Raw genomic sequence first — 16,064 nt, 5'->3', positions numbered from 1 at the left:
CCCACAAATTTTGTTGTGTTTTCATTTCATCTACTTCAGAATGCTTTCTAATTTCCCTTTAGATTCCTTTGACCCATTAGCTATTTAAGAAGTACGTTATTTAGAAGTACAAATATTGAGGGCTTTTCCAAATATCTTGGTTGCTGATTTCCAAATTCCATTATGCCCAGAGGCCACATCTTGAATCCTTTTAAAATCCTCTGTACCAAATAAAATTAGGAAATAGGTCCAGGTTTTGCTTCTGTCACGGGTGAGATTTTTTAGTGTGTCTCTAAAGGTTGGTACGGGCTTTTTTTTTTTGCAAACAGGTGAAAAGAGCAAGAGTGACTACACTACGCAAGAATTTGTTTGTGGGTCAGTCTGGTTTCAAAGAGAAAAACCATGTTTAGAATCAGAACTTAGCTTAGCAAGTTAATTTCTCCTGTCCCAGGAAATGATGAGGAACTGAGACACGCAGGGCTAAGATCACATAGCCAATTAGAAGTTGATCCTTAAGGCTGAACTTGGAGACTCAGGCAACAGCAGAAGAACATATTTTACTGTTTTTCATTATTTGGTCGCCACATATCATGTAATTTGGTTACTTTGAGAGGAAGTATGGTATGATGCTTCTGGGGTTGAAAAGTCCTGGGTTTGATCTGTCTCCTGTAGTCTTGGGCATGTAATTTATCATCTCCTAAATGGAGATAATAATGGTGTCTGCATTGCAGATTAGTCGTGAGTATTAAATCAGATAATGTGTCTAAAGCACTCAGCAAACATATGGAACTTCCCAACAAATATTACTATTACTCCACCAGCACCACTGCCTATTACCACCATATTTGTATTATGAGGACACCAAATTTAAGTTAGAAGCAAAGGACAGAAACTATGCAGTCTACTTTTTTTTTTTTGTGGAGATGGAGTCTCACTCTGTTGCCCAGGCAGGAGTGCAGTGGCTGATCCCGACTCACTACAACCTCCACCTCCTGGGTTCAAGCGATTCTCTTGCCTCAGGCTGAGGCGATTCTCTTGCCTCAGCCTCCTGGTAGCTGAGATTACAGGCACTAATCCCACGCCCAGCTAATTTTGTACTTTTAGTAGAGATAGGGTTTCACCATGTTAGCCAGGCTGGTCTCAAACTCCCGACCTCAGGTGATCTGCCCGCCTCAGTCTCCTAAAGTGTTGGGATTACAGGTGTGAGCCACCGCACCAGGCTACTATGCAGTCTACTCTTGCTAGACACTCCCTTGAAGCCACCCAGACTCAGGAACCCCAAACAAAGGGGAAAGAAAGTCAGACTATTGCTGGCTTAGCCATTTCTCTGTCTCTGGTCTGGACTCTTCTGAGAATAAAACCTTTTACATGAGTGGCCTATTTCCTTTTGTTACATACACTGGCTGTTCTCTCCCAATTACCTGTTTTCCTGTCCACAGCGCAAAGGGCTTCAGGATGGAAGGAGAAAGGAGCTTCACGCGCCCCACTTTGTCCGTGAGTCCTCGGTACACCAGCTCCATATACTGCTCCCGGGTGAAAAAGCAACCCCGAGTAGTCATGCTTGCCCCTGAAACCATGTGATCCTGGATCAGTCCCGCCAATGGTTGGCCATCCTATAAGCCAAAACAGACAACACAAGAAGAATGAAAATAAATCTTAAGTCAAACTCTAATCCCTAATTGCCTGCCTGGAAGCCACTTTCTATCAAGAGCCCTTCTTATATCATCCCTGTCTTGTCTTGCCCACATCCTCACTATGTTCTTGCTTGGGAGCCAACTGCTTCCCAAAGCACATGACCAGGGTTTAGCACTGGCTTCTACGTTTGCCATTTGCCCACTATCCTATATGAAGACTGCTTCAAACTCATCCCGTTCCCCAGGCCTTCTCTGTTTAATCCCATCTGGTTCTAGTTACTCCAGCATATTTTTGGCATTTATGCCTAAATTTGGTCTGGCTGCTGTCAGCTGTGTTCTTGTTTTTATACTTTGGTTTTATGCTTTAGTATTTTTCACACGTTTCTGGCCTGGCTCTTCTGTAAATCAGTCATGCACTCAACAAATATTTATCAGGAACCTCCTGAATGCCTAGGCACTGGGTAGGCTTTTCCCTACTCCAGGGGACCAAACAGACATGGTCCTTTATGACGAAGAAGAACTAGACAGTAAACAAATGATTGGATAAATACAATATCACAAAGTGTTTTAAATGCCAAAGAGGAAAATAACAGGGTGGGTCATAATATAGACTTGAGGTGAGGGGGATGGTCAGAAATAGCCTCTCCGAAGGGCAGTTTCACAGTTGAGGCCTGAGGGGTGAGCTGGCCAGTGTTGGGAGGAAGGGGTTCCGGCACAGGTTCCTCAAGAGAGCTGTGAGTGGGCCTGATGTGCATGACTGCAGAAGGGAGAATAGCCATTATTAGTTATCTCTTCACAACACAGCACAGGGTTCATGGTGGGCCCTTAATAAAGGCTGTTATCTACCAGATGCCAAAAAGAAAGGCTTTTATGAAAAGCCTGAGATTTGGTGAGTGCATTAATTTCATTTGACACTTTCACAGCCATTCTGATCCCCAGTCTCCTGAACCTTATCTGTCGGGTCTGTGTTCACGGCAACATAACGCACGCTGAAGTAAAAATAGCTATGCTCACTGACGTTCTTTAAGATGTAGATTTTGTAAACTTTTCAATGTTTATAGGAATTTGAGAAAAACCTGTGCCTTGGATATAAAGATTATTAATCATTTGATTATTTGTTAAATACTAGCCAACAGTATGGTCATGTTTTATAACTAAGGCTAAGGGAACTCACAAATGCAGTCTGGGAGAAGCACCAGAAATTTAACCATATGTACTAACTCAAAGGCTAAAAAAGGATCCTTGTCAAATGGTCTAAACACTACAGTGATGGGCTCTATGTAAACTCAAAGATAACGATTACAGATGGGCTGGAAAGGTGGCACAGACCTAAGGCAAGATCAGATGGAGCACACAGCCCCTCTTATGAAGGCTTTCACTTAATAATGTACATTAAAAAATTGTACTCTACCTCTTGTTGCCTAGATGGTCTTATTTTGCTTGGGGGAAAAACCCAAACCAGTATTATGCATTTGACTCATCTCACAGTCTTTGGGGGGCAGATACTGATTTTTCCTTTTGTTTTTTTCCTTAAAGAACATAGATTTTTCCTTAAAGAACACAGAACACAGATCAGGTTCTGTGATCTATTCAGTGCCTTTTCCTCTCTCTGTCCAGATTTTTCCATGACTAGACAATTACTTTGATGGCTAAATCATTTTCAATGCAATCATCACAAACTCTATGGCAGAATGCTGATTAAAGCAATTACTAAAGGTCTACTTATAATTCTAAATTTCCTAACTCCTGCTTAGGATCAGAAAGAACACCTCTGAATCAAAACCCCAGACAATTGTCAGCTTTACTATTCTCCTTAATAGCACAGCAAAATGACATTACAATTAATGTCTCTGGTGAGGATGCTTTGTGAATAGGGTATCCCTGTAACTTGAATTTTCTAGCTGACTAAGTAGAAGTCAGGAAACATATCTGGAGCCTTGCTTAAAAACTTTCCACAAAGCACGGGCCCTCAATAAATAAACAGAAGGAAAAAAAATTAGTCCAAAAAGTAACACATAAATGAAAAGTTTAACTGTTTTCATGGAAAAGAAATGAGTTCCATTCAACTCCTATTTTAAGTAAAAAGACGCCACAAAACTCTACTAAGTACATAAAACCAACGACAAAATGTACTTTAATTCAGTATTATGGTTACTTAAGGAAGATAACCTGGTAATAGAGAAGAAATTGAATTATAAATAAATAAATATGGAAGCTAAGGGAAATAAAGATATGCTAAGAAAAATTACCTCAAAATACTGGTTTTCCTAGTTTAACCAAATCAGCTCTTGTCCTTTTAGGACTCTGCCAATAAAGACATGTTGCATTTTTATAACCATTAGCAAATATAAGGATTCCACTTCTTGGCATTTACACCAAGGACTAAATAAAATTTATCAAGAATCAAAAGCTCTTTACCTCCGACGAAAGTGAATGAAAGTACAGTGAATCTTCAAGCCATCTCCCATAAGCTTTTTTCAATAAATTAATTTATTGACATTAAGTTTATTTACCTGTGTTCTCCTGCCTCCCTTAAGTGTACGCCCAACCTAAAACTCATAGGCATATGAGCATGTGATGCGGTCCACTTGGATTTATATGTCAGCCCACTGCAGGACACAATGTAAGCATGAAGTCTCCTATGGCTTTGCACCGTATTCAATCAAAATCAAGCACAGCACATTCAAGGTCATTGGTCTGAGGACTTCAGAGCACCTCAACTCCCCACATAGCTAATGCCTCAGGTCACTCTGCCAGCAAAAAACCATCTGCTGCTCCCCGGTAGTGTCCCCTCTGGTGAAATATGACTCGGCTGCTATAGAGTCAGAGACCCACACAGTTCTGGCAGCCACTTCCTGTCACCTGCCTTCCCTTAGTCCCAGCCTTGGCTGTCGAGTGGGGCTAAGAACACGCTAAGAACACGCACAGCCAAGCACATGGGCGGGGGGGGCGGGGGGGTGGGGTGTCGTCCAAAGCTGCTGGGTTCAAGTCTTAGCCTCATTGCTGGCTGACATGTTACTCACTTGGTGTTTCCTTGTCTGAAAATCACACCAACCTCATAAGGAAGGGAATGTCTGCAAACTGCTTACAGCAGTGCCTAAGGCCTGTGACCCACTTAATAAATGGCAGCTTTTACTGCCACCACCACAGAGCCACATTATTATTTAAATGAAAACATAAAAAGCCACTTTTCAAATTAGCAAATGTATTTTTTTTAATTTCCAAGTAATCTGGGTAGGCCCTTCACCACTTCTTCCTACATTTAGTCCCTTTGCTAATCCACAGCCAACAAAGGTGGGCAGAGAAGGGAAAGGCCAACTCAAACAACCGGGACCCTTGTGAAGCCACAGTGGTGCATCTGGTGGGAAAAGGGTCCGGGATGCCGGGCTCCTGGCCACCTGCCTGATTCCCTCGTGGCAGACGGCTGATGGGAATAGAGAAGCTCCAAGGAGCAGAGGATGCTGATTGACACTAGGCATCTCTGAGCAGCCCCTGGCACTCCCTGTGCACAGAGGTCTCCATCCCTGTGGTAGCACAAACCCTAGGAAGATCCAGGAACTCCTTGTCCTTCCTGCTGCTTCTCAGCTGAGTGTCCTTGGACAAGTTACACGAATCCTTCAAGTGTAAAATGTGGACATGAATAGCACCTACCTCCAAGGACTGTGGGGAGGGTGAAATGAGGAGCCTCTAAAGTGCTCTCTGCACAGTGTATGGCACTGAAAAAGTACTTGGGAAATGGGAGCCTTGGTTTGACGTTACGATTGTTCTTCATACTCCACCACAATCCAAATGAATGATGTATAACTATGAATCATTGTGGCGCAAATGGCTTATAATTTAGGAGGACTCAGACCTTTGGGTGGGTGGTGAGGGTGAAGGAGGCACTGGAACACACTCTGTCTTCTTTCCTGCAGCCTGCCTCTTTCCCCGCTCTGTCCCTCCCATGAGCACATGCTAACTCAGGCCCCTGCCACTCCTGGCCACGAGTCACCTGCTCAGGAGATGAGGGAGGAAGTTCTATCCTTCCCTCGTGTCCCTCTGGACAGCTGTGACCACAAGGGGTTGCCCTTGAGGAGTGAACTTGGAGAAAGAAGGAAAGGATTCAAAGGGGACAGAAGATGCCTTCACGGGCTGCTGCGGGATCTCTTCTGGGCCCTTGGGGTTAGGCTGCTTCTTAAAACTCATGTTTGTCAGAACAAAGGATCAAAGTCATCAGTGGACCATGAGAACCATTACAGTGTTGGGATGCTAATGCTGGCCGGGGGCTACTAAGTTGCAGAATCCAAATTTAAGTGCTGAACACAAGACCTATCACACAGTTATTAAGGTTGGCTTTCTGGGATGGCTATCACAATTTCTGTCCTGATTTACATTTTACAACGCAGCAAGACAGAAACATTTCCCAGCCTCTAAGCAACTAGATGGGCTAAAAGCCCCACCTGGGAGAAACCAGGACCCTCCATTCCAGGCGCCCCTGTCCTGGAGCTGCCCAATGACCCCAGGGGCTGGCAGGGCCCAACTTAAAAGTGCTAAGTCATGCTGACGATGACCACGGAACGGCCTCAAGGCCAGACCTACCTTGGGAACAAGGTACTGCTGATCGGTGCAGGCCAGGACGTAGGCCTCGGCCCGGCCCAGCTCACTCTGGGGGAAATGGGCATTCATCTCGTCTCCATCAAAGTCGGCATTATAGGCCTTGCAGTTGGCATAGTGGAGCCGCAGCACTTTCTCTTCAGGCAGGATGCGGGCACGGTGGGCCTGGATGGAGGGTCTGTGCAGTGTGGGCTGTCGGTTCAGTAGCAGAATGTCCCCATTCTTCACATGCCGGCACACCTGGGAACAGAGTGGACAGGTGGGTGATCAGTGCAAACGTCAGTATCACCACGGCTCTTTCCAAGTGCTCACCTCAGCTTGACCAAGGTGTGGCTTTTGTCTCACGTTCTAGTTAACTAAATGCAAGGGGAATTTTTCATCTGGAGCAAAACCCTGGAAATCTCTGAGAAATACGTCCTAAGCCCTTCTGGTCCTGGCCCTTTACAACCCTGATCCTGGCTCTAGGCTCAGAAGTATAAGGAACAAATAAGACCACAGGTCTTTGTCTTCTTCAGAGATGCATAGCCGTCCCAGGTTTCTGGATTACTCTGAAAACTAATCCAAAGAAAGAAATGGATACAACTCCTGAAGACATAACCATAACAAAATGAAGACATAACCATAAAACCACTGGGTTTGAAAGGCATTGGCAGACTTTCGAATCCCCCCCCCCGTGATCACATGTGAGTACATTATTCTAAACAGAAATTCTACATTTCACAAAAAGTTTGCCCAGCTTCATATAGCAGAGCCAGAAAAGGGTTCTTAGTTAGTTCAATGCCCTCAGAGAACACTTTATTGCACTTCAAAAATTAAGAGCTGTAAATTGTCATAGTCTTTTGGGAACGGAGTTTGAAAATAGCAATTAAAACACTTAAAACACATTTTCTGTTGGCTCTTCAAGAAAAAAAAAAGCACCCACACAAGGTTAGATGAGTATGTATGTTTGTGTAGCAGCATTTACAGCGGCAAAAACTAGAAATAACCTGACTGCCCCATAGAAGGGGCAATAGTGTATCCACACTATGGAATATTATGCAGTGATGAACAAGGATAAGGTAAATGTATACAAGGCCTAAAGTGATAGCAATAATGTATTACAGCAAAGAAAAAAAAAACCCAGGTGGCATGTGACATGATGGAAAAAAAAAAAAACAATTTAAAAACCAACCCAGCTTCTCTCTCTGTGTGTGTGTGTGTGTGTGTGTGTGTGTGTGTGTGTGTGTGTGTGTGTGTCTATGGGAAAGGGGTGGTTGGATCCTCACTAGGCTGTACTATTTTTCTGAGACAGGGTCTCTCTCTGTTGCCAGGCTGGAGTATAGTGGTACAATCATGGCTCACTGCAGCTTCAACCTTCTAGCCTCAAACGATCTTCCCGCCTTGGCCTCCCAAAGTGCTGGAATTACAGGCATGAGTCACCACACTCAGCTACTTTCCTACATCTTAGCATTGTTCTTCCTATAATGAGTATGTGATGCTTCTGTAAATTTTAAAAAAGGTCTTCACTTATTTTTAAAGAAAGAAAGAAATACTGAACAAGTGCTATGCTCATTGCTAGAGGGAAAACAGAAAATACAATTTAAAGATAAGAATTTAAAAATCACAAGTAATTGTACCCCTCTAAGATAACCACTGCTCATACTTTTCCCCCCTTATAAATATCTGGCTGGTCATGTCCTTCTGACAGACATCTCTCTCACAAAGCTGACTTTCCTGTACCGCCTATTAAGACCCTTACCACCCTTATCTTTAATTATATTAACTACTGGGCCTCCTAAACACTGAACATAAAGTGACACCTTAAAAGACAAATGTATGAAGGTAACTGCCACCCCATGCACCCTGAAGGGCTCCTCTAAGTAGTACAAAGGAATTATGAAGACTTGGTGAAATCTCTGCCACCCCAAATCTCCTCTAAATCACAACAGATAGCAGGCAGGAGAAAACAACAAATTATTGGAAGTCTAGTTTCTTCTTATGTTGCCCACATTTATGAAACTGCATTAGAAAGTTCATTAAAGAGAGAGGCTAGAAGTAATTAAGAGATACTCCCCAAAACTCTCTCCCCGATTCCTGTTCAGTGAGGTTAAAAGTTTTCTCTCTCTAGCTCAGAGAAGCAGGGAGCAAAACCCTCAAGTGCTACAAAGCAATCTTAAAAGTACCTAGCATGGAGTCCGTCTTTTTGCTCCCGAAGGAATTCAAACCTTCCCCTCCCCATTGCCAAGTCCCATGTTTCCAAGGAGACCTAAACTCTGAGGGTTCCCATGAGCATCTGCCCAGGGCACTGGCTGCTGTCTGACTGCGTCATACAAGCTGAGGTCTTCTTTCTTTAGCCTCTCAAGGGAGAAACTGCCTAGACCTGTGGACCAAGCCCAATAAGCCAGGCTGGGCCTAGGATTTGAGTCTTGCAAATTTGAGACATCCTCCAGCGTAAGCAAACTCGCCACAGCTGGGAAGGTACACAGGCCAGTCTGGTAGGCACCGGCCAATCCAAACAGAAGCCCTGGAGCACAGGGTATTCCCCTTGCCAACCCAAACCCAAGGCCCTTCCTTTCTCTTGTCTCTAAATAAATACTGCAGTGAAAATTAGCGTGCCCCAGTGCCCCAGGGTCAGAATTTTCAGAGGCAGGCTCGGAGCCAAAGGCCTGCTTCTGGCAGGCTGCTGAGCAGGGCAATGAGCCTTGGCTCTCCGGGCCATTTCCTCTTTTATTTACAAGGCCCAGGGGATGGGGCAGAGCTTTCATACTTCATAGAGGAAATGGGTCCTTTTGGTCTTTCCCCTCCTCACCTAGCCTGTGGTTCCTCCCTGGACGAGACCTCAGTGTTTCCTTCCCATCAACCTCACACAGCCCCTTCAGCCTTGCCCTGACCCATATGCAACACATTAACCAAAGTCTTCAAAAATTACAGGCCAGGAGCAGTGGCTCATGACTGTAATCCCAGAACTTCGGGAGGCTGAGGAGAGCAGATCTCTTGGGCCTAGCAGTTGGAAACCATCCTTGGCAACATGGTGAAACCCCATGTCTACAGAAAATACACAAACTAGCCACACCTGTGGTCCCAGCTACTCGGGAGGCTGAGTCAGAAGGATCACCTGAGCCCAGGAGGTGGAGGCTGAAGCAAGCTGTGATTATACCACTGCACTTTAGCCTGGGAGACAGAGTGAGACCTTGTCTCAAAAAAAAAAAAAGAAAAAAAAAATCACAGGTTTTGGTGGGTAGCAGACTACAGTCCTCAGGCTGGCCACCTGGTTCTGTAAATAAAGTTTGATTGGAACACAGCCATGCCTATTTGTTTGTGTACTACCTGTGGCTGCTTTGGTATTAGGTGGCAGAGCTGAGCAGCTACAGCAGAGCCTGCATGGCCCAGGACCACAGAAATATTTACTATCTGACCCCAGAGGAATGAGGGCTTGCTAAGGCCTGAGAGAGCAGCAAGAATTCGCTGCCTTCGGTCCCCTCTTTAGCCCTGAGGCTGGCCCCAGCACCTGGCTCACAGTTGCCTCCTGATGACCCCAAACTCTCCCTGCCCACTTGCCCTGCACATTCCCCTCAAACTTGTTTCTTCTTGGACATTATGTGCTTAAAGTCACTGTCTGTCACTGCTGTTCCCTATGGTGTCTACCACACCCCTCCGCAACAGCAATACATTTATATGCTCACTTCCTAGTGGTTCCCCCACCATGCTGTCAACTCCAGGGTGGCGAGGATCCGTCCACAGGGACTGCAAAGTGCTAGCATGCAGGGGGCATCAGTACTGCCTCATCCCTCACCCCTTCTCCTAGTCTCTTTCTCATCCTTTCCTATTGTGAGTCTGTTTCACATGTTTGACCTGAGTTAAATGTAAGTGAAGTGAAACACACCTTGCTTCTTTTTGCATTGCTCACACAGTGCCTAGCGAAACACCAGGCACTTAGGAAAGGCAGACCGATTCTACGAACCTCAATACAAACCTTACTTTGTGCACTAGAGAAGAACAAAAGAGGTGACTTGATCTATGTTTGCATATGCCCTGTCACCAAAGGAGAATACAGTAATACAGGCGGTGAATTACTGCTGCCCCTCAGGACGGCGGTGAGAATGAGAGGAAGCAAGAAGGCCTGTGATGAGCACTGATGGGCACCGCCACAAGGCCAGGAGCATTTCCTTTTCCTCTCGGTTCCTCCAAAGTTCCTTCAAGGCTGATGCAACTTTGCAGAGGTGAACTCAGTGTTAAAGAAGGGCAGGTCAGCCATGGGTATGGGTGGGCAGAGGGCAAGGAGAGGCCTGCCTGCTGTGCAGGTGGGTGAGGAAAATCCAGGCAGTCACCTATTGACTCCAGTAGTCACTTGTGGGTTACATCCAAGTCGAATCCATTTCCCTCCAACAACTGCTGCCACTGTTGCCTAGTTAGGGGTCATCTGCTACTCCCCTCCCAGCAGGAATGGCTATTATGTGACAGAGCCACAGAGCTGTCACCTGCTGATTTCATGCACTCAGCAACATTGTTAATCGATCATGTGCTCCTTCCAGTGGAACCCGATAGAGCCTCAGGATTCCCTACCACAGCACTATGGGCTAGCATTAGCAATTGCCCAAATTGGAAACATTAGTTATAACCTGTCATTTGTTGGTTATCACTGGCACAGAGCACTCCTTTCCTAAGAGTGGCTCTCAAACATCAGCATGCAGAAGAACCCTCTGGAAAGCACGGTAAAGAAAGATTCCGAACTCTATTCTCAGAGATTCAAATTCAGTAGAGGTGGGGGGATGTGCATTGCTCACAAGCTCCAGGGATGCTGCTGATGCTGGTCTGGGGACTGCCCTTTGAGTAGTCCTGTTTAAGGGCAGCCATTCTTCTGCCCGGAGTCTACAAGGTGAATCTAAAAAGCCACCCACGTGTCGGGGAGCTTCCTCCTAGGGATGGGCTCCTGTGTCAGTGCGCACTGGAGTCACACCTGATGGCCACCAATCACCAGGATACGAACAGGAGCCGGATGGGTCCCTGACCAAAGCTGCCCTTACTCACAATTTTTGTCCCCTGGGGCTTAGGTGCCCCCGTGGCTGGGGTCAGAAGCTGCTTGGCCACGGCCTCTCGCTGGGTCATGTCCACAGCGCTCAGGGCTGTGCGGCTGCCGTCCTCATTGATGACCATGGAGGCTCCTGGGTGCACATTAGGGCCGTTGATGACCGCTTGCCTAAGTTCCTGAACATTCCATGGGGTAACTGGCTGTGGGTAGGTCAGTTTTGTGGCAAACACCTGGAAATGAGGAATGGAGGTAGAAATTCAGGGCAGGGATAAAAAAAGGTCTGATGGACCCCAAATCTGTCTCAACAGGCTGTCTTTTCACCCAAGATGTGGAGGAGCTGTTTGACTTGGCCAAGAAGGTCTTCCAGTGAGCAAAGTAACATCCTGCCTGTCTTCTGCTACTCCCTTAATGGTATAGAGACTAGGCCTCCTTTTCTACCAGTTAGTCTGAGGAGAATAATTTAAGCGCAGCAGTTTATATAATTTTTTTTTCTTTGAGATGGAGTTTCGCTCTTGTTGCCCAGGCTGGAGTGCAATGGCGTGATCTCAGCTCACCACAATCTCCGCCTCCTGGGTTCAAGCAATTCTCCTGCCTCAGCCTCCCGAGTAGCTGGGATTACAGGCACACACTACCACACCTGGCTAATTTTGTATTTTTAGTAGAGACAGGGTTTCTCCATGCTGGTCAGGCTGGTAGCAAACTCCCAACCTCAGCTGATCTGCCCGCCTCGGCCTCCCAAAGTGCTGGGATTACAGGCGTGAGCCACCGCGCCCAGCCAATTTTTTAACCCAGTCTAAAACTTCATTTTCTTATCTGCCAATAAATTCAAAGTTCCCAAAGGTGGCATGGGGCACTTCCTTGAGACAGGTGGCAAATGCCTGTCCTCAAATACCCTGACATCCCTCATCCACCCTGGCAGACATCACTAATGCATCATGGTGCTGTCCCTGAGCCCAGACATGGCATCGGAATATCTCAACTCCACAGTTCTGGCAGCCATTACAATCAAGGTGGTACTTGAGATGAAACTGACGCATTCCTCTGATACCTAAGAAAATGCAGTGTGCTGTGTTTAAAGCTGGGCCTGGGATACGCTCCAAGTAAAACAAGTTCCCTGTTAAATGAGTTTTTGAGCTACTGAATATTATAAACCTCTAATGCTTCCAAATGTACACAAATACACCAGAGGCTCTGAGATGTCCTAAATAAAGGAACTTGTCTAGCTTTGTACAGGTCCCGCGCAGCAACACTTTCTCAGAAGGCTCCTGGGGCTACCCCAGCCTCTGTGTTCCTCAGCCTGAGCCTGCTCTACTGTTGCTGATGCACTTACCACCCATCACCGTTCAACAGAGCATACATATACTTGTCTATCTATTTACTGTCTGTCTCCACCCCTGGACACTGCTTTATATGGGAGCACATTAGTCTGTGCTTCACTGCTGGTCTCTAGCTCCTTGCTCCTGTGGCACCTGTCAACAGTGCTCTATGGGAAGCATGTGATCCAAGGGGCCAGAGGCAGTTCCATCCACTCTAATCTTCCCAGCTATCCTGTGAGGAATACCTACGCCCCAGGCCACCATGGCCCTGAGACTTGCGGCAGTCTGCAGGTGGGCAGAGAAGTGACTTCGGGGTCTTTCCTCCAGGGACAAGCCACTACCAAACAAACCCAGATCTAAGAAAGAGAACCCAGCACCTAGAAGATAGAAAAGGCAGCACAAAAGGTCTCTCACAGAGCTGGGGACACTGTAGGCACTATGAAGTCAAGGCCAACAAGGGTGGCCCCTGCCCTGTCCAGAGAGGGCAACCAAAAGTTGCTACATGTCTCCTCAGGGCCTCAGATTTGGGAATGTCACCACTGGACTTCGCAAAGCTGGTCCTCACCACATGATCCAGCCTTTGAATGCAAGGACTATGGTTCCCAGGAGGCAGTGGGTACAGGACTGGGCCTTCTCAGACTGCTGTCTCCTGACACATCACGCCTTTGTCCAGGAAACCCAAGTGTGCCACAAAGAGATGAGGCCATGGGGACACAGGATGATCGGAAAGAACATTTCAGCACTGCTCATCACCAGTCCCCAGAGAGGGGTGGAAGGGGTGGCGTGCAAGGAAATGAGGCTCTCCACGGAGGGAAATTAAACCACCTTCACATTACTGACATAGAGGCCGGCCCATTAAGGAGGAAGCCGATTAAAGGCTGCTGCTGCTGAGCACCACGGCATGAAGTGCTAAGGATGTGAGAAGACGAAGCTGGCTCCCGGAGGGGGTTGGGGGGAGAGCACTAACAGGTGAACAGCAAGCTGCTGACCCTGAGAAGCGAAACATGACCTGGGCAACATGCACACGCCTCTCTCCGGGACTCACTCCCTTTCCTCTTCCCAGTAACCTGGGGTACACATTTCTGATGCCTGGAAAGTACACAGGACTGATAACTGATATGCCCCATGCCCTCTTCCTCTCCCCTGTCATGTATTCAATTTGGTGAGGAAGGTCAAAAGACTAGGCTGAAGTGGGCAGGAGGAAGCTATGCGGGCGGGGATGTGGAACACCCTGCAGTCAGCTCCCTGGTGCTGACTTGTTGGTAGGAGGTGTCTGTAAGCCTAGCAAGGAGTGACAGCAATGCCATCATGCAGCTTCCAGTCACCTCCTTGTGGGCTGGCCAGGAAGAGGCAGAAGCTAGTTCCGCCCAAGCCAGAATAATCTGCTGCACATCCTGTCCCCAGCCCTCTGCGGCATTCTCATCTGCCACCCACGGGGAGCAAATGAGACACACACACACACACACACCATGGGAATTCCAATTTCGTTGGTGTTGATGTACATGTCTGGGCAGATGACTGAGCGCGCAGCGTAGTCCACTCGCTTTCCCATCATGTGTTTTCGGAACAGGCCTTCCTTCTTCTCCAGGATCTTTATGGAGAAAAAAGGCCATAAAAAACATTCAACAAGGATTCCAGTAGGCTTATTAGTTTCTTGTTTCAATACACAATGTTTATTATTTATCTTCTGTAGCTAGCAATGGGAATCCAGTTTTTTGCTCACCTGCCTAATGCCTGGGTACTTGTCCATCATTAGTTTGTCCATCTCGCTATCAAACACAATATTGACGTGGCTCTGAAGGCGAATCCAAATGTTGTAAAGTTTGTCTATGAGGGACTGGCCTGGAAGTGTACTCAAAAAGGATCGGTCAATAGCAATCAAAGAGTCTTTTTCCTGGAAGATGAAACCAAGAAAACAGGGATGATGGAAAAAAGCTCCAAAAGGCCTGGCTTGATTTAATTTTTCTTTCTTACCCTGGATCTGACAACTATGCACTCTGGAGTTTATCTCCTCTGAACCTGACAGATCAGAGACAAACATGCTAATAAATCAATCTTGTAAGTACATGTCAATAAGACATATCAGCACTATTATATATTTACCAGCCTGTCTCTTTCTAGTAGTAAGATGAACTCAAAATTTGTAAGCATGCTTCTTTCTTAAGGCATTTTTGCTGAAATCCCTTAATATGCAATTCCTAAAGAAAACTAAGAAGTCCTTCCCACATCAGTACATTTCTTATGAAGTTCTGTTATCTTGCCAGATAACCAATTCTCATATGCAGTTTCAGTTTTATTTACGGCTTTGAAAAACTTGATCCAAACCAATTACAAACATGCAGGTGGAACAATTTCTTAAAAGGAACTAGGTTTGCCATACGATATTCTATGTCATCAACTAAGATGTGGGTCTCCAGCTGAGCTATATCAAGTTAGTGGCTGATTGCCAAGTCTCATTGGAATATTTAACCAATCCTTTTTTAATATTTTTGCCCCTAGCCCTGTCTCCTCCTCTCTCCCACTCCCTACCCAGGGGACAGAAATACACAGAAGCCTTCAGCTGGCTTAGAGCACCACCTATTGATACTGTCTGGCCATCTACTGGCCCAATCGACTGGGTATGACACAAGGAGACAGATGGTCCCACGTCTTCCAGTGTGGGCAGATAAGAGAAGAAACCTGTCAGTGTCTTGAGGTGGGAGGGTGAGGGTGGGTGAAGATTCAGTAAACGAGAATGTTATGAAAACCCAGTAGTGATGAAGTGGGCTTGTCATCAAACCTGAGGAACACAGGAATCTTCTTTAGCTCTAGGGAAAATAGATGTATTCTACATAAAACACTCAGGGTCCCCTTCTGGCTGGAGTCCCAGAGGGAGATACGATCACCTGCATGATGACCGGGCCCTGTTAGCCCAACTCACTGCTCATGGCATTACCTGGCTCAAGACCAGTGATTGTGAAATGAGTGAGAACTTGTCTCACTGGAGTATCCCCAATGCCTAGACGGTGACTGGCAAGGGCTGCCATGAGGATGGAACACAGAGGGTAAGGGGGGAGAAAAAACACATCCTGTCAATCACAAGGAAAGAGGGCAGTGGGACATAGGAATCAGAGGATGCTATTTGCCCCTCAGAGGCGAAGCATTTGTTTGACAAAGGGGACGACCAATTTTTCTTTTTTTTTTAATTATTGAGATGGGGTCTAACTCTGTTACCCAGGCTGGAGGGCAGTGGTGCGATCACAGCTCTCTGCAGCCTCGACTTCCCTGGCTCCAGTGATCCTCCCACCTCAGCCCCCTGAGTAGCTGGCACCATAGGCGTGAACCACCATGCCCAGCTATTTTTTATATTTTTGGTAGAGACAGGGTTTCGCCATGTTGCCCACCTGGTCTAAAACTCCTGGGCTCAAGTGAACCTCCTGCCTCGGCCTCCCAAAGTGCTGGGATTACAGGCTTGAGCTATCACGCCTGGCCAGGCTGCCCGATTTTTAAGGGACATCAAACTAAGATTCTCAACCCTGGTCACTGGGTACAGTT

At 46.5% G+C, this 16,064-nt stretch overlaps 1 protein-coding gene across 1 annotated transcript in view; it reads right to left on the bottom strand.

Annotated features, from left to right (window-relative positions):
• Window positions 1-16,064, bottom strand: part of POLR1A (RNA polymerase I subunit A) — an 87,499-nt gene that overhangs the window by 45,041 nt on the left and 26,394 nt on the right. The window contains exons 10-14 of the mRNA XM_003816568.7: window positions 14,254-14,424; window positions 13,999-14,121; window positions 11,214-11,444; window positions 6,192-6,446; window positions 1,401-1,592 (exon numbers count right to left, since the gene is read on the bottom strand). Of these exons, the coding sequence (XP_003816616.1) occupies window positions 1,401-1,592; window positions 6,192-6,446; window positions 11,214-11,444; window positions 13,999-14,121; window positions 14,254-14,424 (972 nt within the window). The remainder of the gene's footprint in view (window positions 1-1,400; window positions 1,593-6,191; window positions 6,447-11,213; window positions 11,445-13,998; window positions 14,122-14,253; window positions 14,425-16,064) is intronic.

This window comes from Pan paniscus, chromosome 12 (assembly GCF_029289425.2).
Source record: "Pan paniscus chromosome 12, NHGRI_mPanPan1-v2.0_pri, whole genome shotgun sequence".
In the NCBI taxonomy this organism is placed as follows: Eukaryota; Metazoa; Chordata; class Mammalia; order Primates; family Hominidae; genus Pan; species Pan paniscus.
This window is presented reverse-complemented; position numbering and strand designations above follow the sequence as displayed.